General features: G+C 39.3%; 1 protein-coding gene across 9 annotated transcripts in view; it reads right to left on the minus strand.

Annotated features, from left to right (window-relative positions):
- PHF20 (PHD finger protein 20) overlaps positions 1 to 24,715 on the minus strand; it is a 177,579-nt gene that overhangs the window by 26,670 nt on the left and 126,194 nt on the right. For 7 of the 9 annotated variants that reach the window (XM_032789249.2, XM_032789252.2, XM_032789255.2 and 4 more), the window contains 4 exons: positions 23,372 to 23,536; positions 17,058 to 17,233; positions 5,515 to 5,614; positions 2,180 to 2,375 (listed from right to left, as the gene is read on the minus strand). In XM_032789249.2, the coding sequence (XP_032645140.1) occupies positions 2,180 to 2,375; positions 5,515 to 5,614; positions 17,058 to 17,233; positions 23,372 to 23,536 (637 nt within the window). The remainder of the gene's footprint in view (positions 1 to 2,179; positions 2,376 to 5,514; positions 5,615 to 17,057; positions 17,234 to 23,371; positions 23,537 to 24,715) is intronic. The other 2 variants (XM_075072329.1, XM_075072330.1) reach the window with 1 other exon arrangement.

Genomic DNA, 24,715 nt, shown 5'->3' on the forward strand with positions numbered 1-24,715 from the left:
ACTTTAGGGGTACTGCAAGATCCTGTTGACTCAAAGGTACATAGCTGTGGCACAGTCAGCACCGATGACGTGGAGAAAGTTGGAGAATGCTTATTTTTTTTTAGTTTCCCTTTGTGGGAGAAGTGGTAGCTTTCTTCTTGGGCCTTTTTTTAAGGAGACAGGCCCCTTCCATGCAGAGTTGGTGAGGGAGGTCTGTCAGAAGCCGAGGTAGGTGACTGGGAGGACTTTGGGATCCTGGGTTGGAGGCCAGGTGGAGAGATTTCTCCATAAAAATGAGTTTGAGTTTAAGGTCCCTCACTTTCCTTGCACAGGTCCCAAGGTTGTGGTAGTAGAAGCACTTCTGGTGTATGTGTGTCTCCTCCAAGCAGCAGACACACTGGGTATGTCCGTCTGAGACTGGCATTGCCTCTCAGAAGGAGAGGTAACATTTAAACTGGAGACTTGGGCATTCTCAGGTGAAATTGTCCCCGAGGGGTGAATTAAAATGTAACATAAAAATAATGTTGGTGTTAGTATGTGGGTATTTTTTTAAAATAGGGAGGAAAAAAAAGAGATAGGAATGAGTTCTAACTAACCATTCTAGCTACTACACTATGCAGCTAATCCAAAATCTAAATCTAAGGTAGGTCGTGTAGAGGCACTGCTGTAGCTCTGACTCAGACCAAGAGTGGTTAAGAGGGAACTGAGGGGTGGTTGGTCACACAACACCAGTTAACCGCTGATATTAGCATGAGATGGGAATAGCGCATGTGCTGCCCAACATGGCACTGCTGTCAAAATCCTTTGACTAGAGGTTTGGGGCGCACAATCACCTGAAGAAGAGCATCCATAGAGACATCACTCAAAGAACAGCATCAAGATACTTTTTCTTCAAACCTAGAAATCTCTTGAAGATTCTTTAATGATGCATTTTATGAGAAAATTGGGAGTTAATTTAGTACAATACCTTACAGCAAGATCAAGATAAGGTGGAAACCAAAAGGAAAAAATTCCATAAGAAACACTCGTTTCGTTCCATACCTTAATGCCACAAAACAGATATTGTGTTCCATAGCTGAAGAATCTAAAGATCTAAAACTCTCATGTCCCTTTTTTGTACAACACTGGGAAGAAAGGTCCTAAAGAGCCAGAGATATTTAAATTTCACCTCCTTCCTACTATGTAGAAAAGTATTCCACAGAGGTGATTAAGGAATCCCATGATGAATGGATACATAATATTTCCATGATGCATGACCCTGTATGTTTTTTTGCAATCCACTATTCAAACACTTAAAGGTATTGCAATTATCACATTGCAGACACGACAGATTTAAAACTTCTCCTTTCACCTCAAAGAGGCCGAAGACACCAAGAGCTTTGCTTTCCAAATGGCTGCTGCTATGTGACCAGCTGATCAGTGAACAGAGAGACATTTATGAAATCACACTCTAAAACTGATGGATTTAAGGTTAGGATAATTCATTTTGTTTTCATCCCCAGAACATCCAGGAAACTGAAAAAACATTGCTCAACTCATAAAAATGCAGAAAAAGTTGGTTATTGACTTTACATATCTATTACTACATATATGTATGATGGAACGTTTTGTAATTTTTCTGGTTGCACTGGTAATCACAAAATAAAGCTCAAATAGATTATGAAGTGGTGGGCAAGCCACTGAAAGGCTGCTGAGATATTAATGTTCTCATTCCACTATATATATAGAGCAACAATGGAGATGGGCAAAAAAATAATGTTCCCAATAGCAAAACTATGGTTTAGTAATATTGAGATACAAAAGACAGATGTGTCAAGAATATCAACGTAAGTATTATATACCTATCATCCATATTCTACTTTTTCTGTATTGCGTATAAACATTCTAGAAGAGTATTCTTCTATACTTTGCTTGCTTGCTATCTCTTTCTCCACACTTCTGTTTGAGTATATCTATACACCCAAGCCAATTTTTTAATTTTTTTTTTTTAATATTTTATAAATTTGTTTCACTGTACCAAGGAGTTGCAACTAATTTTTGTTTTTTTAATTCACAACTCATCATATCAAACTACATGCCTATATATCTACAGAACAGTATATAAAATCAAAATAAATCTGCATTGTCAGTTATTTTTCTACTCTTTGAAATCTGTTTCACGTCTAGTACATGCCAGCTAAGACTTCAAAACGCTGCTTACTGTAAAATGCTCATCTTCAGCTGCAGTCCATGCAGTACTTCTATCACTTTCTGCACATCCCCAAGAAGTTGATGAGTGGCTACAATCTTCTTGGCATTCTGGTGGGAATAATTTTCTTCCAGAAATGCTAAACCATGCATGTGACCATTACTTAACCACTCCTTCTCATACCAGTATTTTAAGCTGGACCTCTGACCTAAAGCAACAGTAATGAGTAGATTAAAATAATCATTAAGGTAACTTTGGTTTGTGAACATTACAGGTAATAGCTGTCATTAACTTGATATCGACTAATATAAACCTTGCACCATCTTATTAATAGTAACTCCTCTTAACAATAGGACTACTAAAAGTCTATTTGACATGGGACACTCCACTGCCCGAAAGACAGAAAGAACATATGAAGTGGGAAGAACATATGACACCTTGCTCCAGGCCAGGGAATTCTACCTATGTGTAAAGCAGCAGTATTCAGTGAGGACTTCCATGCCAGACAGTTGCAACTGACTGAAATCTTCATATTTTTGATGTATTCTTATCAACAGAGTACTGCACATTCCAGTAACTAAATCCTCAGGCATAAAGACACTATGTAATTCAGTGCAAATGATTTTAAAGAGTCTGTGGGCAAACAAATACACCACAGGGCTGTGAACTTCCCCATCACCAGTAGTTTCTTTGATGCCTAATTAGTCACATTTTATGAGTAGAATGCATGTACCAAGATGCAGCCATTGACCAAACAATTTTGACCAAAACCTTATGCAAATATATGACTATCTACCCCTTGCTGAGCCCGTTGGGGTATCACAGAAACAGCTGAAATGCGACTGAGTTATCACATTATAAAATAGATGTGATAAACACAATAGTAATAAATCAATAGGCTTGGCTGGGGCATCCACAGTTTGTGGAAAGAGTCAGTTCGGACATACCCAGTCCAAGCTATCAGGGTCCACAGGGCAGGTGAGGAGATGTACAATTGTGTACCATCACCATGGTGATATGATCATCCAATGTTTAGAGATGACCTCACCCAGAGACCTACTCTGTGCAAACACTAAACAACATGGTAAACAGGACACTGCAGTGTTGATGTAGCTGCGTTGGCCCCAGGGTATTTGAGACACAAGGTGGGTGAAGTAATATCTATGTAGCTTAAAAGCTTCTCTTTCACCAACAGAAATTGATCCAACAAAAGATATCTCATGGTAAATAGGACAGACTTTTAAGGGATCCAAATCCGTAGGCAATGACATACATTGTCTAGCAACATTGTGAGGTCTTGTAGATATGACCAGAACCACTGCAAAGTAGTTCCAGGCACACCAGCAACATCCCTTAGTAAATAAAGCAACAACATGTGGTCAGTGTTAGGAAAAACTGCCAAATACAACAAAAAAAATCGATGTCAATTCATCCTAATTTAAAATCTACAGATCATTTAGGACCCTGACTGGCAGTCTCAACTCCCCAAGGCCTGGTCTTCGGAGGGGGGATGTGGAGGAGGTGTCGACCTAAGATATGCAACTTCAGCTATGAGAATAGCGTAGCTGAAGTCGACGTATCTTAGTTCGACTTACCTTGCATCCTCATGGCACGGGGTCAATTGCAGCAGCTCCCCCGTCAACTTTGCTTCCGCCTCTCACCAAGTTGAAGTTCAATAGTCAACGGGAGAGCGATCAGGGATTGATTTATCGCATCTACACTACATGAAATAAATTGATCCCTGATCGACAGATCACTACCTGCCGATCTGGCAGATAGCATAGACGTACCCTAAGACAAACTGAATCTGGACTGAAGTCTATCCAGGATGTTACTGATTTAGAGGTGGACTTGGAGCCAAAAGGTCACTACCCTTCTGGTTTACTGTCCCCAAAGAAGAAAGGTCAGACAGGGAGACTACTAGGAAGGACTCCTGTGACTTGAAGAGGGGTGAACCTCCATAGTAAGTGGTGGATGTCAGTCAGCTAAGTGATGCCTTGATAATATCTCTTCAATAACAGCAACACAATGGCAGCAAACAACTTTCTAAGTAGCCAGAGTGGGCACAGATCAGAGTATAAAACACACAAACCCTTGAAGGTATCGGGGACAGTGCAGAAGACAGTCTGTCAGTTACCCCAAGTTCCAACAATTAAGAGAACTGGAGAGAGAAGCCCCAAATTTCTCAATCTTCTCCAAAAAAATTCAGCGAACTTGTTAAGAGTGATTATTTGAAGGAATTATTAAATCATAGATTGTAAGTCCAGAAGGGACCACTGTGATCATAACACAGGTCATTGGACTTCCCTGAATTAATTCCTGTATGAACTAGAGCATATCTTTTATTATAATATTTCAAGAATGGATTTAAAAAAAAAATAAAAAAAAAGATATGGAGTGATACAATCTGAATAATTTAGATTGTGCACAACAGGAATTTATTCTGATGGCTTCTTACCTTATCTATATTCTAACACAAAATAAAAAAAGTGAATCACAAATGCATCTCAGAGATGAAGGGAGGGGAGAGGAGAGATAGTTATGGCTGTTAGGAAACAGCCTTCTGCTGGCTAATTTCCTGAGATAGGACTGGCATCAGCCTTAAAGGAGTCTACAGGACTGCTGTTGATGAGACTGCCACAGCCAACGAAAAAAGGAATATTTAAAATAAAAGTGGTGATTTGTAACAACACTGTCAGGCACAGGTTCTATTACACTGATACATGCTCAGAGGCCTGTGTGGGAAAATGCCACTGTCAGAAACATTACATATCAAAAGTGATACAATATTAAATTATTCCATTTTCATTCTATTTACCATCTTTAACATTGCTTAGTTCAATATTACATCAATTAATTGCTTTGGTTAAATAAGTTAAAACTACAGCATTACCTAAAACTTCCTAGCACTTAGTCAACAACTATTTATCATTAGTTTCAAACAAATTAAAAACTCTCAGGAGAGCTCAAAAATAGAACAGATTGAAAAATTAGACAACTTGATCTGTGTTTTCCAGTCAGAATGCACACCCCAACTTAAATCTGTGTTAAGAGCAAAATGTATGTTCTATGAAGAGTATCTTTACAATTATACACATTTAATTCCAACGGCTGTTATGGTTTCACATAACACATCTGAACAATGTTGACTAAACAATAACAAATGAAAGCAAATTAAATTCACTTTTTAAAAAATTCAATCATCTAAAAAGGACAGACAAACTAACAGGGCAGAAAATAGTGGTATAAGAAAAAAAACTATACATATATACTTTGTAATAAATATAAAAAGCTAATAAAATTACTACATGTATTAGAAGAGTCTGTAACCTTAGAAATCTTTGTACCTGGAGGATCTTGGCAAATATAGCAGGTATATTTCTCAGGTACATTATCTTCCAGTAAACCCATACAGACTCCATGCTGCCAGCACAGACACTCTTCACACTGTTTGAAGTTAAGAATTGCACATCAACAAATGAATCCTCAATACAATTACCTCAATTAGTAAGATTAATATGTGTATGTATGTAGTGTCTGTGTAACAAAAAAGCTCATAAACTTAAGAGAAATATAGGCCTAGAAAATGACACCCAAATCCAGTCTTATTTTAAGAACAGCAATTATATTAAAAGATTGGAACTACAATGAAATTTCCATCTTCCCCATTCATTTTTCATAAAAATCACAACCATTTTAGAGTGACATTAGAGATCATAAAAAGTAGCAAACTGATACCCCTTGAGACCAAAATCCTGTAATAGATGAGCACATAGACCAAGTATTGATGCAGCCGTATCTGTCCCAGGATATTAAAGAGACAAGGTGGGTGAGATATCATCTTTCATTGGACCTGCTTATTTTGATGAAAGAGACAAGCTTTCCCAGACCCGAAGAGCTCTGTGTAGCTTAAAAGCTTGTCTCTCTCACCAACTAAAGGTGGTCCAATAAAAGACATTACCTCAACCACACAGAGCAAGGGTAGCCACAGAACAAGTTCAAGCTTCCCCTATCAATTTACCTACAAAACTTCAGAAGTGAGAGAATAGCTGAGTCACCTTCATTCAATCATTATTAAGATCATCACAATCCAGGTACTAGATCGAACGTGAAGATACCTTAAAGGCAGAGACATGTAAACCTGGTCTAAACTTGAAAGTTAACAGTATTAAACTATATCAGTATTAAAGAGGTACAACTTTCTAGTGTAGATAAGGCTGTAGCTGCATGTTGTGTTTCATGGTTTAAAAAAAAAAAAAAAAAAAGACTGAAAAGTACCCCACTGCAATTTCCAAACAGTTCCTAGAAGTTACTACTAGTCCCATTTATACAGTCTAAAAAGGGGTACAAAGAAATTCACAGATAAATAAGATAACCAAGTCTCTTCTCTAAGGAGTTTCTAAGTTTGATAATGAAAAAGATGGTGGAAGTGGGACAAAACTGCACATGAGAGAACATTATTTACAGGACTGTGTCATGGTTCTGAGTATCTTCTTTTACAGAAGCCTGTTACAGAGAGGTGCAAGAGGAAAAACCCTTCCTGACTCTCCCTAATTTCCTGAGTGGCTCTCTCTGCCTAGGCCGTACTGACAGGAACAAAGAAGCTGTTTTTCAGTCGAATTAGCTCAACCAAATAGTTACAAAATGGCCAGCTCAAACAACCTTAAAAGTATTAAACCGTACCTACAATGGCATGAACGTTAGTTTTCAGCTGAGTTGGGCTAACTCAATTGAGAAACATGTTTATTGTCCCTAGGGCCACAGAGATTGTTTAGACTCAAGTTTGGTTCCTGTTTTGAGATAACTGATTCCCAATTAACTCAAGTTATACTTTTGTAAATGTTAACTTAGACACTACATAAATGTCTGTAGTTTACTCCTGCAGCAAAAAACTCTAGTCTAGATATATCCTTCGGGACATATCTTCCATCTATGGGGAGAACACATGACTGTAAAGCACATTAAGAAAGCATCAACAGATTCTGAACACCCAGCTTCGTGGTTAGGTCCAGTGACCTTGGGGCAGAGGCAGAGAAGACCATGGAAAGGGGGTAGGGGAGAGCACAACACCAAAGGTGGAGAGGGAAATGTGGAAGAGGAGAGACTTTTGCCTCCTGCCCCACAAATAGACTGCAAGATCAATATACCATGTCTCCAAGGAGGCTGGGATTAAGGAGAGTCTCTCCCACAAAATGGGGAGAGGAGAAGAAGAGGCATTCCTTCACCCCAAGAACTGGAGGGGAAGAGTGGTGGAAAGAAGAGGAAGAAGACAGGCCAGTCAAGCAGGATGGGGTGGAGGGCTGTAAAAGGCAGAAGACATCCCTTGGAGGCGGATAGGGGAGGAAGTAGTCCCTCTTCTCACCACTAAGACAATGGTGGTGGGTAAGATGGGAAATAGAAAGATCAGTTGAGAGGAAGACTCCCCATCCAAAAGAGAAAAAAGGCAGGCACCCCTTCCAAAACAGGTCTCCCCAGTAAAGGAAGGGAAGAGGAGGCAGAGAAATCCTACCAAGGGAGGGTCCAGAGGAAAACCCAAGGGAAAGGATGGGTTAATAGGATGAGGGAAAGCAAGCAGAGGAAAAGGGAAGCCAAAGGAGGACGTGTCAAGAACAAGAGGAGAGCTCCAGGCCCTGTCTAAACTAGCACTTTTGTAAAATTCCCCATGACTGTGCAACAGAGGAGCTGCACAAGTAAGAGATTTTAGCGAACATGCTAGCGTAAACTGGGCCCACAAGGGGAAAGGGCAGAAAAGTACAAGGATGCTGTCAAACTGAAACCCACTCTGCTTTAAAGCATGATTTTAAAATAGTGTCAAGGCAACACAGGGCAACAAACTAACTGACAAAAGTATTTCTCTCCAATTTTTCAGTTCTAGTAATCTCAAGGATTACTGGTAGCAATCACACACAAAACATGTTCAGACAGAAGTGGTTTTTAGTTTATGTGCCTTTAATTGGATGTAAAGCAGATACTGAAAAAGCAGAAAGACAGATTAGTGAGTACAAAAGAAAGAAAAGTCAAGGAAAAAGAAAAAGATCAGGACAAACAACAAGGAAACAAGTATGTTACTTCTGTTTCAAAGTTTTACAGCAAGTTTATAAAAATGATTCAAAAATTCACACACAGACATTCAGTTTGAGTTCATATACTGAATCAGGAGATATCGAAGCATGGGACTGTGGAATGAGGCAGGCTGGGGAAACTCTCATGAGCCCAATATCTCTATATAAAAGGGGCAAGGGAAATCCTGTTTTGGTTTTAGATGCTGATGCTGGCCTCCTGACATTTTAAAAATACATGTGTTTAACAGATATAAATGAGGAATATGCAAAGCATAATTTACCACACAGGCAAAATACCCAACTACAGAATTCAAGACAACTGTTTTAACCAAAGTGAATGTTTTGAAATGTCTTAAATCTTCTAAAATGCTGAAAGTTGCCCCAGACATTTCAGAGCGTTCCATGGAAGGACACGATGCTCGTCACTCCTTTTTTACTGTCTGTCCAGTGCTTCCCACTTTTGTTTACCTGGTTACAGACCCACTGTAACAGGTGAGAGGAAGCAGATTGAGCCAGAGTATAGATTAGTAATGGAAAGTGAGCTAAAATAAGGAGCTAGAGGTTTTGAAGGAGGAGAAAAGGTGGACAAGGGCAGGGGCAGCTCTAGCTTTTTTGCTGCCCCAAGCATGGCAGGCAGGCTGCCTTCGGCGGCTTGCCTGCGGGAGCTCCTCGGTTCCACGGCTTCAGCGTACCCGCTGCCGAATTGCCGCCGAATCTGCGGGACCGGTGGACCTCCCGCAGGCAAGCGGCCAAAGGCAGCCTGACTGCCACCCTTGCAGGGACCGGCAGGGTGCCCCCTGTGGCTTGCCACCCCAGGCATGCACTTAGAGTACTGGTGCCTGGAGCCACCACTGAACAAGGGGGGAGGAGGAGGAGAACAACAGGACTAAAAAAAAATACAAATTAATTATGTATACAAAGGAGGTGAGGAGTGAATTTCCTCATGCTGGTATGTGGAGCCGCTCTGCATCTTCCAAAATTAAAACAAACCAACAAATAAACAAAAAAACACACCAACAACAAAAATATTCATGACTTAAACCCAGAAAAGAATATGCACATTTGTTCTATTTGGGTGAAGGGGTAAAAAGTGAGGTGGTAAAGTCTGCAGATGATACTAAACTGCTCAAGATAGTTAAGACCAAAGCAGATAGTCTCACAAAGATCTAACAAAACTAAGTGATTGGGCAACAAAATGGCAAATGAAATTTAAAGTGGATAAATGTAAAGTAATGCACATTGGAAAAAATAACCCCAACTATAAATACAATATGATGGGGGCTAATTTAGCTACAACAAATCAGGAAAAAGATCTAGGAGTCATCATGGATGACGTCCACGCAGTGTGCAGAGGCGGTCAAAAAAGCAAACAGGATGTTAGGAATCATTAAAAAGGGGACAGAGAATATCTTATTGCCCTTATATAAATCGATGGTACTCTCACATCTTGAATACTGAGTACAGATGTGGTCGCCTCAGCTCAAAAAAGCTATACTGGCACTAGAAAAGGTTCAGAGAAGGGCAACTAAAATGATTAGGGTTTGCAGAGGGTTCCATATGAGGAGAGATTAAAGAGGCTAGGACTTTTCACTTGGAAAAGAGGAGACTAAGGGAGAATATGAAAGAGGTATATAAAATTATGAGTGATGTGGAGAAAGTAGATAAGGAAAAGTTATTTACTTATTCCCATAATACAAGAACTAGGGGACACCAAATGAAATTAGATGGGCAGCAGGTTTAAAACAAATAAAAGGAAGTAATTCTTCACAAAGCGCACAGTCAACATGTGGAACTCCTTAACTGAGGAGGTTGTGAAGGAAAAGACTATAACAGCGTTTAAAAGAGAACTGGATAAATTCATGGAGGTTAAGTCCATTAATGGCTATTAGCCATGATGGGTAAGGAATGGTGTCCCTAGACTCTGTCTGTCAAAGGGTGGAGATGGATGGCAGGAGAGAGATCACTTGATCATTAACTGTTAGGTTCACTCCCTCTGGGGCACCTGGTATTGGCCACTGTCGGCAGACAGGATACTGGGCTAGATGAACCTTTGGTCTGACCCAGTACGGCTGTTCTTATGTTATGTTCTTATGTTGGGGCTAATTGTTGTCCAGACCTTACTGTGAGGATGTAGGCCCCAGGAGAAAGTCTCATTTCCCTCCAATGAAAGGGTGATCAGTGTAAAAACTGAATTGCTGCCTATATAGCTCTAATAGCAAAACCCCATGGTCCTCCAGAGTTAAGCAGAGACCAGAATGAAGCCTCAGTGACAATCTGACACAGGTCCATATTTAAATAGATTTTGTTTCAGTTCTAGTACTATTAATTTAATAATTCTTTCTGTACAAATGTACTGTTTAAATGCAAAAACCATGTATGTACCTTTCTGTAACTATTGTATTCAGACACAAATGGTTATGAATTTTATACTATATTAACTGTACATGGTTTAGTTGAAACCATAACATTTCGCACTTCCTGTTACTGGGCCCAATCCTGCTCCAACCGAAATCAGTGGGAGGTTTACTGTCAGCTTCAAAGGGAGCTGCACCAGACCCTTTGTTATTTAACTGTGCCAATTGCATACAATTTTTGTATGTAATCTTTTTGTAAAGAAAAATGAAGATATTCTCCATGCTTAATGGCACTGAACTTCTTAGAGATGAACAGAGCAGGGAAGAGAATATTACTTACTCGTAATTCTGCGTTTTTGTAGATAAGAGCTCAAGACTCCCACTCACAGGTCTTGCACCCCCATGCATAAATTGCCTTAGCACTTATGTTTTTGATGCCTCAAGACACCTGTGGGTTGGTACAAGGGCTCCCTGGAATGTGTATGCTCCAACAACAAGCACCTCAGAGGTCCCAGAAAATTCTAGCCAGTTTCTTTCAGATAAGTAAGAAAAGGGAGCATTCTATCTCATTCTAATTGGCATTTGAAGTGCCCACATTTAAAAAAAAAGTCAGCAATTCCTCCAGGAATGGGCAAATCTCCAAATGACTGCTTTGAGGGCAGATACAGTAGACACCTCAAATCTGAGCTTCCAAATTCTGGGGTAAGGTAGAGGTCTGAATGAGAATCCTGAGGGGATATCTTCAACAATGCAGATTTACAATTAAGTAGTTTTCTTCTTCTTTAAGGTTACAACTGCACAGGATTTTCTTTCTTCAACAGTAAGTGGCTTCGGCGATGACACAAATAAAAATAATCAGAACGTTCCAAGAAGCAATGTGAAAAAGAGGCTGGTACCCAATAAAGAAGAGAGACTCCCCCACCCGCCCCATAGGATAATGAAAAACATATACATAAACAGCACCAAAGGATGCACCCTTCTAAAATAGGAGGGAGAGATAGCTCAGTGGTTTGAGCATTAGCCTGCTAAATCCAAGGTTGGGAGTTCAATCCTTGAGGGGGCCATTTAGGGATTGGTTCTGCTTCGAGCAGGGGGTTGGACTAGTGATCTCTTGAGATCCCTTCCAACCCTAATGATCTATGATTCTAGAAACTTTCAAAAGCTAGCCGACTCAGATAGGAGATGTCTCAGTATGTGAATCCAGAGATGGCAAAATAAAAACCCATATGTATTCTTCTGTTATACAATTCCCCAGATAAGACAACCAAAGAGTGTCTAGACAATTACTTAATCAACTAAGTTGTGACACTGCAGTCTATATGGTTTTATAAAAATATGCTAATAAGTAAATATAATGTAACTGGAACATGCTTCATGCAAAAGGTCTCTTGTAAGGTATCATTACAAAGCTTATAATCTACTGAGTGTGATCATCCCATTTGTATACATGTAGCACTCTGGGTATGGCTACACTCACACTTTACAGCGCTGCAACTTTCGCACTCAAGGGTGTGAAAAAACACCCCCCTGAGCGCTGCAAGATACAGTGCTGTAAAGCGTCAGTGTAATCAGGGCGGTGCTGCACGCTACACCTGTAGAGGATGTGGTTTATGTGCAGCGCTGGGAGAGCTCACTCCCAGTGCTGCCGCTCCGACCACACTCACACTTCAAAGCGCCGCCGCGGCAGCGCTTTGAAATTCCAAGTGTAGCCATACCCTTGTATCTGAAACTAGAAATATGAAATACAATTCTGAGGGCCTATTGTAATTATGCAAAGTGTGGACCATTAATCTTGATGACTCCCCTTAACCAGGGCAATTGACTGAATGGCTCTGTTTGCAGGCAGGCCTCCCTATGAGTCAGGCTGGGAGGAATGAAGTCTTGAAGTGTTGCAGTGACATGTGATCATGTTACCTGAAGTAGAATCCATTTTTAACTTGTGTCTTTCCATTGAGAAGGAGGGGGTGGGAGCCCAGAGAGGAACAAAAGGATTCCCACCTTATGCAAAAATATATATAAAGAGGAGGAACAAAACAAAGCGGAAAGAGAAGCCATCATAAAAAATCCCCTAGCTACCACTTAAGCTGAAACAAGAGCTGTACCAGGGAAAAGAATTGTGCCCAGGCCTGGAAGGTGTCCAGCCTGAGAGAAAAAAAAAAAGAAAAAACTTACTGAAACATCTCTAAGGGTGAGATTATCTGTATTCAGTTTACACATAAATTTGTGCATTTCATTTTATTTTGCTTGGTGACTTACTTTGTTCTGTCTGTTACTACTTGAAACCACTTAAATCCTACTTTCTGTATTGAATAAAATCACTTTTTACTTATCAACTCAGAGTATGTATTAATACCTGGGGGGAGCAAACAGCTGTGCATATCTCTCTATCAGTGTTACAGAGGGTGAACAATTTATGAATTTACCCTGTATAAGCTTTATACAGGGTAAAACGGATTTATTTGGGTTTAGACCTCATTGGGAATTGGGCAACTGAGTGCTGAAATTATGCACACTTCCGTGAGCTGTTTTCACAACCTGCAGCTGTGGGGCAAGTAATTCAGACCCTGGGTCTTTGCTGAAGCTGACGAAAGCGTCTGGCTCAGCAAAACAGGGTGCTGAAGTCCTGAGCTGGCAAAAAAAACAGGAGCACAGGTAGTCCTGACACATCCGTTGGCAGCTCCGAGTGGGGTTTCTGTGATCCAACCTGTCACAGTGTTTCTAATAAACTAAGATTTGCTGTCCTAGCCAATTTTAATGGCAATGTAGGCAATGCAGCTAACAAAATAACCCAACGCCACCTAGCTGTCACAACCACCATGGACTTCTCCAAATTGCAGCAATTTCCATAACAAAGCCAGCCACCCACCAGACCCTTCTGGGCATGTCTCTGAAATACAGACAACGTCCCTCTCCTAGACAGAAAGCCACATCCTCATGACAGCCAGCCAGAGCAATCTACAGTCACTATTTTTGTGAACCAACAACATTAGTTCAACCCTAAAAGCTCTTGGTCCCCCCTTCCCCACAAAAAAGCCAAAAACAAACAAACAAAAATCCCCACAACCTTCCAGAAGATCTGTGTAATAGAAACATTCAAAATGAAGGAGTAAGACACTAAGCTACCACCATATGTTGCCCTTTGTGTTTTGCAATAATAGAATATACCACAGAAATCCACCCCTTGCAAGAAAATTGTACTCCAGCATCTAAGTTTTAATTTCTAATCAAGTTACACTTCTAGTCCTCACATCTATGCATAGGAGAGCAGTGTAACTGAAGAAATTATATTTTCCTAAGTCTGCAGACAGCCTGAAATAGCAGAGAGAGATGTAAACTTCCCCAGTTCATCTCTCTAGGGCATCTTAAGTCTGATATCTAAGCCTGATAATTGCAAACATTACTATTTCACTCCTGATCACTTTAGGACAACTCCAATGCTAATTAATGTGTATCTCACTCCCAACAAATTCCTGCATGTTCTCAAGTACTAACTGTGCCTATGCATCTGCTATAACACCAGCTTCCACTCCCTAATAGCTACTACCATGGAGTAACATGTTATCAATACAAAAATCTGTTGCAAATCAAAGACTGAAAATATGGAACAAAAGAATTTATCATTAAAATATAAATACACGCTACTGTACTGATTGCATTATTCAATTTCATATTACATTTGTAAAAACAGAAAGATAACTCAGGAGCTATAATTTTAAAAGTATGTCTATATAATTCAATTGACGGGAGATGCAGCCTTGGCACTGCTGAGCTTCAGGAACGTTTTAAAAAACAGCCCTTTCTGAGATTGCATAAATACCCTCTAGTGGTGCCTAATTTTTACAGCAGAGATAAAAAATAACGGTAACAATTTATAATCAACAAGAGGGTAATATGATGAGATGACTGACAAATATACTTTGGCAGAATACAAGGAGAGACTGAAAAACTAACTACAGTAAGACGTCTAAGTTGGATAATATGAAAACAGATTGCAGAAAATCTGCTACTCATGGTGAAACCTCATCTGTTTCTGAGAAAAATATTTAACGAGTAGTTTCCTAGACTGTAATAGGATTTTCCCCATTTTCACAGTACAAGTTAGATCAGTCAGCATCCTGTGATCCAAGATGTGAGGATGCAAAAGCCTTTTTGGGTCAAGATGTCTGATATCACTGGTAGGAGATATGCATACAAGTAGTGGCTGGCCCAAGCTAAGGCAATTAGTACGACCTAGGACTCACAAGGAAGCAGCAGCAGCAAAATGCAGTAAACTTACCTACCAAAAATAACCCATGAACCAAATTTTAAGAGCTCTAGGCCACACTGCTGAAAGTCTGTCTGATCTCTCCCCATTCTCCCCCCTCCCCCATGACCCCCCAACCATGTGCACATTAGTGGTGTGAAAGACATTGGCCAAAGGGTCACTCATCCTCAAAGAATCTAGGCAACCCAAAGGATAAATAAAAACACTAGTTTTTATCATGTCTTAACTTATATCCACTCTCAGTGCTCTTGGGGTTCAAGGAAAACAAGAGTCCCCAACCCCTTAAGTCATGAACAAACAAAAGCAATCTCTGATCCCTCCCTGCTCCCTGAGGTTAATGTAAGCAAAAGATCTCAAATCCCTTTGTCTCATGATTAAAAAAAATCAAACAGTCTCTAATTGTAAAGACACGAGAAATTCACAACCTAGGGATATTTAAAAGGCAGGCAGCCAGTTTCCCTCAAAAAGTTTCCAACAGACAGCACCTGATTTCTTACTTTCTCCTCGTATGTCCCAGACTGGTATCCTGCAAGGTTAATGAGACTTAGGGTATGGCTACACTTGAAACTTCAAAGCGCTGCCGCTGCCGCTGAGAGCTCTCCCAGCGCTGCACGTACTCCACATCCTCTACGGGTGTAGTTTGCAGCACTGGGAGCTTCTTTCTATCCTCTTTTTCGCACACAACAGAATTACAAAGTAGCAGTCAGCGATAATGACCAATCAACAAAGCACTAAAAAATTGAATACATAAAAGACTACATTGGGTGCATTTATGAGCCGAAAGGTAGTTCAGACTTGACTTGAAGTCTTGCAACCAAGCCAAACTAACTAAAGGGGTTTGGGGATTCAAAAGTAAGCCCCAAAACATTCCTAAAACCGACCATTTCCAAAAATGGAGTCAAGAGCCCTTTCAACAACTGGTACTCCAGGCCCAAAGTATCAGCAATCCAAACCACTCCATAGAACTGATTCAAATTTTTATTTTCACCACTCGCCAAAATTCAGAGAAATGATCAAAAGATACTTGCCCAAAGAGCACTGGTGAACAGAGCTGGAGCAACAACAGTTAAAATCAAAACACTACCTGCCAGGTGCTTTTTGCTGACTTGAAATTAGTAGAGAACAGGCTGGAATGATCTGTAGCTGGTGCACATTCACTTGGTAGAGCTCTCCTGACAATGTACATGTGCCTCAGAGGATCACAGCACTTAAGAGCTTGGGGAGCTCCCTGAAGACCCAAGTGTGGAATCTTGTACAGATATTTAGAGAGACAGGGAAAGTTCCACATTTGCTGCTGCTATTGTGTAGCTAGAGACAGGTTTTTCACAAACTTGGTTGAAAGGAGAGTAATATATCCAGATTGAATGAATGGAACTTCAAAAAAGTGAAAATTTAGAATGTAAAGAATATTACATAATGCATCAAGAATTGCAGGGCCCACCCCACCCAAAACAGCAGGTTCTACTTTAAAAAATAAAATACCACCAGATTTTTTCCTGCCCCAATGATAAAAAAAATGTTTTTAGAGGATTTTACTAAGGCGTTTAATAATATCCCTCATGTAAACTGAATCAAGGACTAACTCACTGTACTTGTTCATCCTTTTGACTGGGCCAGGTATGGTGAATGTACATTGTGATGAGGCAGGGCTTTTAAAACTAGCAAATAAATAGCTTCCGAGCATGCTCAGAAGTTTGGGGAAGGTTTCAAATCAATCTCAACATTTTAATTTTAATATATTTATTCTCTAACCTAGTAAAGACATTATCTTCAAAGAGAACTATGTCCATGACGAGTTAAAAACTTCAGCCATTTTTGCTGCAGCTCTGTTACAGAAGTGTTTTTGTAAAGAAGTAGGAACAATGTTTTTCCCCTCCCATTCACCCTTAATTCAAAAGTAACTGGAGATTTTACTCAAACTTTCAAAAAGGCAACATTAATGATGATGGTCTTGATGGAACTTACATGGAACACGAATTTCTGAGGGGAACTACCAAAAGTATAATTTGTTCACCTGCTATCACAGAACAGTTGCTCACCCCTGCTAACCTCATCTTTTTTGAGATGCCAGGGCAGAGCAATGATACATTTCATAAGGGATACACTCTCACATATTCCTACATAGATACTTCCACTGTTGGGCTTCAGATGACATCCTTTCCTGTATTTACATTTAGTTCACTACACATCCACAGTCTACAATCATATACCTGAATCATAAAGTCATTTTCTTCTTCCACTTCACAAATGCATCGAACAATCCCAAAGTCACTGTCTTCTTCATCGAATTCCTCATCGGGGTTAGTTGTTACATCAATGTCCTGACTGCAGTCATCATCACTCCAAAGCAAACTATCTGTAGATGACTCACTCAAGGTATCTTCCTCTGTGTCAAAAAGTTAAATTGAATATATCCGTCAGAGTGATTACAGGAAAAAGCCAAATGGGATGGCCATTCTAAATTACTGTGTATCTGGGGATATGCATTGCAGGCACTATAAAATATGTCTAAGATTCTGTGTTTAAAGTAATAGTACAGTATTAGGCTTAGAATGTGTTGAATTTGTACATTAGTTAGCAAAATCATATCTGCTAATTAATAGCTACTCCAAAATACCTTTTGCCTTATCAAAACCTTCAGAATTCTTCTTAAGATTTTAGTTCCCAAAAATATATCTGAAAATGTCTCAAAACAAAAACAAAGTCACAAGATTCCTTTCCCACTTTAAGTGAGACCTGTTCCTACTTCCGTAGAAAAGCAGAAGTGAGAACCACAATCCGGAAAAAAAGTATATTTGTTTCTGGAATGAGGAGTTCACATCTTCAGAGATGGCCAATACTATGCTGACAGCTAACACAAGTTTCTCTCTTCAAGGTCTGAATTTATTGAAACTGGGACAGATTTTGTGGTGCTATTCCCAGCTAGATGTAGGTGTATCTAGAGGGAACAAAAGTTTATCTTCTTTGATGCCAAAGATTTTTTTCCGTCACGTCTTAAAATCCACTGATGTTGCCACAGGAATGTTTAAAAATTTAAATAAGCTCTTTATCAATAACTCAATATTTCCAGAGTTGGAACTGCTTTGAGAATAAGAGTTCAGTTACACATTTCAAAGCCACATTCTATAGAAGGAGACAGTGCTGTAGCATATTGCACCACTGGGAGCCACTGTCTGTCCAAGAGGCACAATGTCTACCAAGAGTGGTCACTGTATCACAAGTCACCAGGTTCAGCATACATCCCTCCCATGCAGATGCGCTACTGTAGCACTTTAGTGAAGATGCTCCTATGCTGATGAGAAAGCTTCTCCTGTCAGCATAATTAATCCAACTCCCTGAGAGGCGGTAGCTATGTCAATGGGAGCTCTCCTGTTGACATAGCCTTGATTACACAGGGGGTGGGGTTGGTATAACTATGTTGCTCAGGGGGGCTGATTTTTCACATCTCAGTGATGTAGTTATACAGATATAGGTCTGTAGTGCAGACCTGGCCCCAGTCCCAGCACAGGGGAACAAGGAGTGGACGGAAGCCTTTGAACTCGCTCCTCCTTGTGCATCTGATACAAAGTTGGGAACAAACTGAGCTCTTCGTATATATTCAATATCAGAAACAATTTTGTTTTGTTTTAAGTTTATAGTGAAGTAAAAAATGCTAGGGTTAAGGTTGCCCAAGCAAACTTAACTCTGCCCTCTTTTGCGTACAGCTTGTAATTACATTAAAACATACTATTTAAACAAATATATTTAAACCAATACTGTACAGCCCCAGATATATGACATGTTGTAGTTTTTTCATTTATTTTATAGGGCTATCAATTAATCACAATTAGCTCATGCAAATAACTAAAAAAAAATTAATCAAATCGCAGTTTTACTCACACTGTTAAACAATAGAATACTAATTGAAATTTATTAACTATTTTTGGATGTTTTTCTATATTTTCAAGTACATTGATTTCAATTTCAACACAGAATACAAAGTCTACAGTGTTTATTTTATATGTAAAAATGATAAGAAACTGTATTTTTCAATTCACCTCATACAAGTACTGCAGTGCAATCTTTTCGTCCTGAAAGTCCAACTTACAAATGTAGTTTTTGTTACATATCTGCACTCAGAAACAAAACAATGTGCCTACAAGTCCACTCAGTCCTACTTCTTGTTCAGGCAATCACTAAGACAAACAAGTTTGTTTAAATTTGCAGAAGATAATGGTGCCCATTTCTTGTTTACAATGTCACCTGAAAGGTGAGAACAGGATGTTTGTATGGCACTGTTGTAGCTTGCATTGCAAGATCTTTATGTGCCAGATACGCTAAAGATCGATCTGTCCTTTCATGTTTCAACCACCTTTCCAGAGGACGTGTTCATGCTGATGACGGGTTCTGCTCGTTAACGATCCAAAGCTGTGCAGACTGATGCATGTTCATTTTCATCATCTGAGTCAGATGCCACCAGCACAAGGCTGATTTTATTGTTTGGTGGTTTGGGTTCTGTAGTTTCCACATCAGAGGGTTGCTCTTTCAAGACTTCTGAAAACATGCTCCACACCTCATCCCTCTCAGATTTTGGAAGGCACTTCAGATTCTTAAACCTTGGGTAGAATACTGTAGCATTCTTTAGAAATCTCACATTGGTACCTTCTTTGCATTTTGTGAAATCTGCAATGAAAGTGTTCTTAAAATGAACAACATGTGCTAGGTCATCATCTGAGACAGCTATAACATGAAATATATGATAGAATGCAGGTAGAACAAAGCAGGAGACATACAGTTCTCCCACAAGGAGTTCAGTCACAAATTTAATTAACACATTTTTTTAATGAGCACCATCAGAATAGAAGGGGCATATGAATGTTAAGCATATCTGGTACACATATATCTTTGCAATGCGTGCTACAAAAGTGCCATGCGAATCCCTCTTCTCACTTTCTGGTGACATTGTAAATAAGAAGGAAGCATTATCTCCTGTAAATGTAAACAAACTTGGTTGTCTTAGTGATTGCCTGAACAAGAAGTAGGACTGAGCGGACTTGTAGGCAAGTTGTTTTGTTTCCGAATGCAGATATGTAACAACAACAACCACCACCACCAACAACAAAATCTACATTTGTAAATTGCACGTTCATGATAAAGAGATTGCACTACAGTATTTCTCGTGCAGAAAAATACATTTCTGGTGTTTTTAACAGTGCAAATAATTTTAGTAAAAAATATAAAGTGAGCACTGTACACTTTCTATTGTGTTGAAATTGAAAGCAATATATTTGAAAATGTAGAAAATATCCAAAAATATTTAAATAAATGGTATTCTATTGTTTAACAGCACGATCAATCACTCGATTAATTTCTTTAATTGCGTGACTAATTGTGATTATTTTTTAATCATCTGACAGCCCCACTATTTTACTTACACTAAAATCTTTGTCAGAATGGTCCAACATCTTTACTGTCATTGATTTGTTTTTTCCTCTCATTTAAGTATTCTAGTAACTTTTGTGTAGTATATATTTTTCTATTCAACCATCAGCACAGACTTTTAGATGCAACTCAGGAGTTGCAACTCTTTTAACTATAAAAGATAACTGCCAACTTAGGAAGCCTATACATGTCACCAAATTGTCACTATTCCTGTATCTGTTTTTCTAAATGAATTGTATGTTGTGTATGAGTTTTAGGACTGTCTGGCATATATAAAGAATATGTATTATCATAAGCTGTTATATTTGTGAATCTACAGTTGCAGAAAAAAGTATGATAGATCATATTGTTTGAGAAACAGTAGGTCATTCAGGCAACTGAAGACTAACAAAAGAGCAGAGTCAGGATTGTGCATGCAATTTTTTTATTTTTATTTTTTAATAATTAATCATGCAATCTTTATGTTTACAATATGAATTTCCTGGAGAGGTGTTTTTTTTTTTTTTTTTTTTTTTAAGGTTAGGTTATTTTTTGTTTAAATGGAAAAAAGATGGAAAACTGAAGGAATTTCACTCTTCAGGACTTCCAAATTGTGCTGGCTTGCAAAAAATTGTAAATAGTTTGTATACATTCTATGATATGAAACTCTCTGGCAAGGACTCAGACCTACATAATACCGTGCACTCTGGCCCCAATCTAGCAAAGGACTTCAGCAAGTGCTAAGTTTTAAGTATGTGAGCAGTACCCGAGACAACAACAAAACACCATGTATCACACACACATCCCCCTTATGAGTACTGCAGAAGGGAAGCCCAAATCTGCACCCATCAGGAGTTAGGAAGCTAAGCAAGAAACCTAGAACCAGATTTTTAAAGGAATTTAGGCACATGACTACCACTGACCTCAAATATTGGGGAAGTTTATTTTACTACCTCTCCTCATGTTTCAAAAATAATTGAAATATTTTTGCTCAAAATTTCCAAAAATTAAGAGTTGCTTTTGAGCAGAAACCAAATCTGGCTTTCAGGCTGAAACTTCAAAGTTCTGGAGAGATATAAATTATTGAGAAGAGATGAAAGAAAACTGTTACACAACCTTAATAAAGTGGCCACTACTACTCTGTTATTTCCTGATATTTCAGCAAGCTAGTATCTGGCTAATTACTTTGAGTTATCCTCCTAACTGATTTTTGTGAGATAAGTATAATGTAGTGTGGTGTACCTGGAGTTAATCTCAACCCACTCCTAGATTCATCACTCTTTATATTTATCCTTTTTTACTTCCAGCTCTTCCTAAGAACCTGTGAAAGCCAAAACTTTGCGGTTGTTTTTGAGGATAGAGAGAAGAAAATGTTTCACTGCATTTTTTGTTTGATGGTTAGTGTTCTATACTTTGTCTAGTGCTTGTCTACGTAGACAGTTCTATCTAGAATAAGGAATGAAGGCTATGGCTACACTACAGCTTAATTCTGTGTAAGTTATGTTGCTCAGGGGTGTGAATTAGCCACTCCCAAGCGACCTAACTTATGCGACTTTAGTACTGGTGTGGATGGCGCTATGTTGGCGGGAGAGCTTCTCGCACCGATGTGGCTACTGCCGCTCGTTGGGAGCGGATCAATTAAGTCAAAGGGACAGCTCTCCCTCCATTCATTTAGAGTGGCTAAACAGAGAGATTACAGCAGCGCAGCTGTAAGATCTCTAGTGTAGCCAGAGCCAAATTCACACACACCTGAGTGACTTAGTTAAGCCAACCTAACCCTTGGTGTAGATGGTTCTAGCCTGACAGAAGAATTCTTCAGTAAACCTAGCTACCACTTCTCTCAGGGAAATGGATTACCTACACCAATAGGAGAACTTTCCCATCAGTGCAGGTAGCACCTAGATGGAAGTGCTGCTGCAGCTGTAGCATTTCAAGCATAGACAAGCCCTGAGTCAAAGGCAAGGCAGTATTTTCATAGAGGAACAACTGTTAGTGAATATTTTAGTTGGTGGAACCAGACATTTGATTTTAAACCAAGAACACATGAAAAGCTGAGTAAGGAATTAATGCTCCACTTGACTCATTAAAACAATATTTTAATTAATCAAAAGAAATCAATTCAGTTAATTCTATTATTAACCATGCATCACGATGTTTTATGAAAGACATCAACACACACTAATAGTTCCCTTTAACATCATGGGATTAATCTTCAGATATTAAACAAATACAAGGACACAAACATTTAAATTAAAAAGGAAAACTCAGAACATGTACCAGCAAGTGATTGCAAAGAAACTGAGCAAATTATTATTTATTATTAAATTTAAAATTTTGATCTCCTTATGAGATGTAGTGGCCATTATTTTCTAGAAATCTCCAGTCTCAGGCACATGAAACATGTGTATAACAGCTATGGAATACACATAGTACTTGAAGAACCACCATGATTTACAACCATCTATTAACACCTTCTACTGATATGCTTATAGCACATGATCTTAGCTCACAGAGTACTACTCTGTATACCACGTTTCTAAACATCTATTTATTAGCCCTTTATGAACTATTTATAAATGGAAACTCAATAGAATGTATTTACCAAAGGCTACTTTTGCTGTAAACCACATACTGAGTTATGAAAAAGAACAAAAAGGTGACCAGGAGAGATTGAGAGACAGTTGCGTAGACACTCAATAGTAGCAATATATTTTGCTCTGCTGCTGCTGCTAAGTGGCTTGCTGTTAAGAGTAGCGTTGACAATTCACAATAGGAAAAAACTGTTCCCATGGGAAATATTGCTTGTAAGCGCCGACTGCTCTTACAAGGGTTTGCTGCAAACAAGTGTCTACTCTACTTTAAAAGAACCATTATGGAGTGAAATTGGGAAAAAAAGAAAAACAAAAAAACCACGCAGCAGCACATAGCCTAGGAAAGTACATTGGGTTTAGCTTCCTCAGGATGGCAGGGACATGTAAACACAACACATCTGAACTGGTATAGGCGAATTTGCACCACTAAGGCTGCTTAAATCCATCTGCTGTGACACACTATACATTGCCCTTTTACTCACATTTACTACTTACACACAAAGCTATCAAGCCACAAATGAGATCCATCTTACCATTTACTTTCACACTGTCTCTATGGTGCCCAGAATCAGAGACATGTAACGGTGTACTTAAGTGGGGATAAGGTCTATTTGAAGAATTGTATCTTGTGGTGATGACTGATTTTGGGGGGGAAAGCTCCTGGGAAATGTCAATGTTTTCTTCACTGTCAGGGTATTCTGTAAAATTATACATATGTTAGTACTGGGGGGGGGGGGGGGGGGGGAGAGGAGAGAAGGACACAACACTAAAGTGGGGATCTACAAGTCAGGCATTTAGAAATACTAATAGCATTACTGTCCTGTCCTCCTGCAGTGGAAGAATGGTGGCTTCCAGGGTGGAGGGTAGACAAAAGGAGGGTGGAGAGGTAGCCTTTGGATTCTGCCTGATAAATACGAGGGGAGACTACTTGAAGATGATGTTGCGTGGACTCTGATGTCAGCTAAAGATTAAAGGGACACTGACAGCTTTAAATTTAGTTATTTAAAAAATGAGGGAAAACTAGCTTCATATACTACACCTACACTGAGATTTTTTTATCCTTTTCTGGTTTTAATAATTAACATCTTACTAGGGTGACCAGACATCAAGTGTGAAAAATTGGGATGGGGGTGGGGGGTAATCGGAGCCTATATAAGAAAAAGCCCCAAATATCGGGACTGTCCCTATAAAATCAGGACTTCTGGTCACCCTACACACACCCTTTATAAAACAATCCTTCAGTTCATCTCTGCCTCCAGAAGCCTTTTTTTAAGCTGGACTCCAACAGAGGAGAGGAAGAAAGGTCATTGTGGATCTGTAAAGGTAAACAAGACCCGAGGAAACCAAAAACCCAGCAAATAACGGACAGAAAATAGCTCAAGGCTACAACAGTTAAATCATAATATTTTAGTTAATACTACGTTCAACTATCTAAACCATTTTATTTTTTTTTACTTGTTATGGTATGCCTCGAGGCCCAACTGAGATCATAACCCCACTGTACTAGGCATTGTATAGACACATTAGGTATGTGTACACTGTGATAAAAAAACCCACAGCACCAAATGTCAGAGCCTGGGTCAGCTGACTTAGGTTTGCGGGGCTCAGGTTGCAGGGCTATAAAATTGCAGGGTAGACGCTTGGGTTCAGGACAGAACTCGGGCTATGAGACTCTCCAAGAGCTTACAGGTCTAAATAGACAAGACCTGCTCTAATGACCAGACCATGCTATATACTATAGTATATATACACTATATATTATATGAAAACTAAAACAATAGAGAGAGAAGTTCTGAGAGTGTGCCAGTGGCTGGATAGACAAGAATAGAGGAGTGATGGATTTATAAACCCAACATTCCATGGACTGAGCGTAAGAT

The sequence above is a fragment of the Chelonoidis abingdonii genome, chromosome 14 (assembly GCF_003597395.2).
Source record: "Chelonoidis abingdonii isolate Lonesome George chromosome 14, CheloAbing_2.0, whole genome shotgun sequence".
In the NCBI taxonomy this organism is placed as follows: Eukaryota; Metazoa; Chordata; order Testudines; family Testudinidae; genus Chelonoidis; species Chelonoidis abingdonii.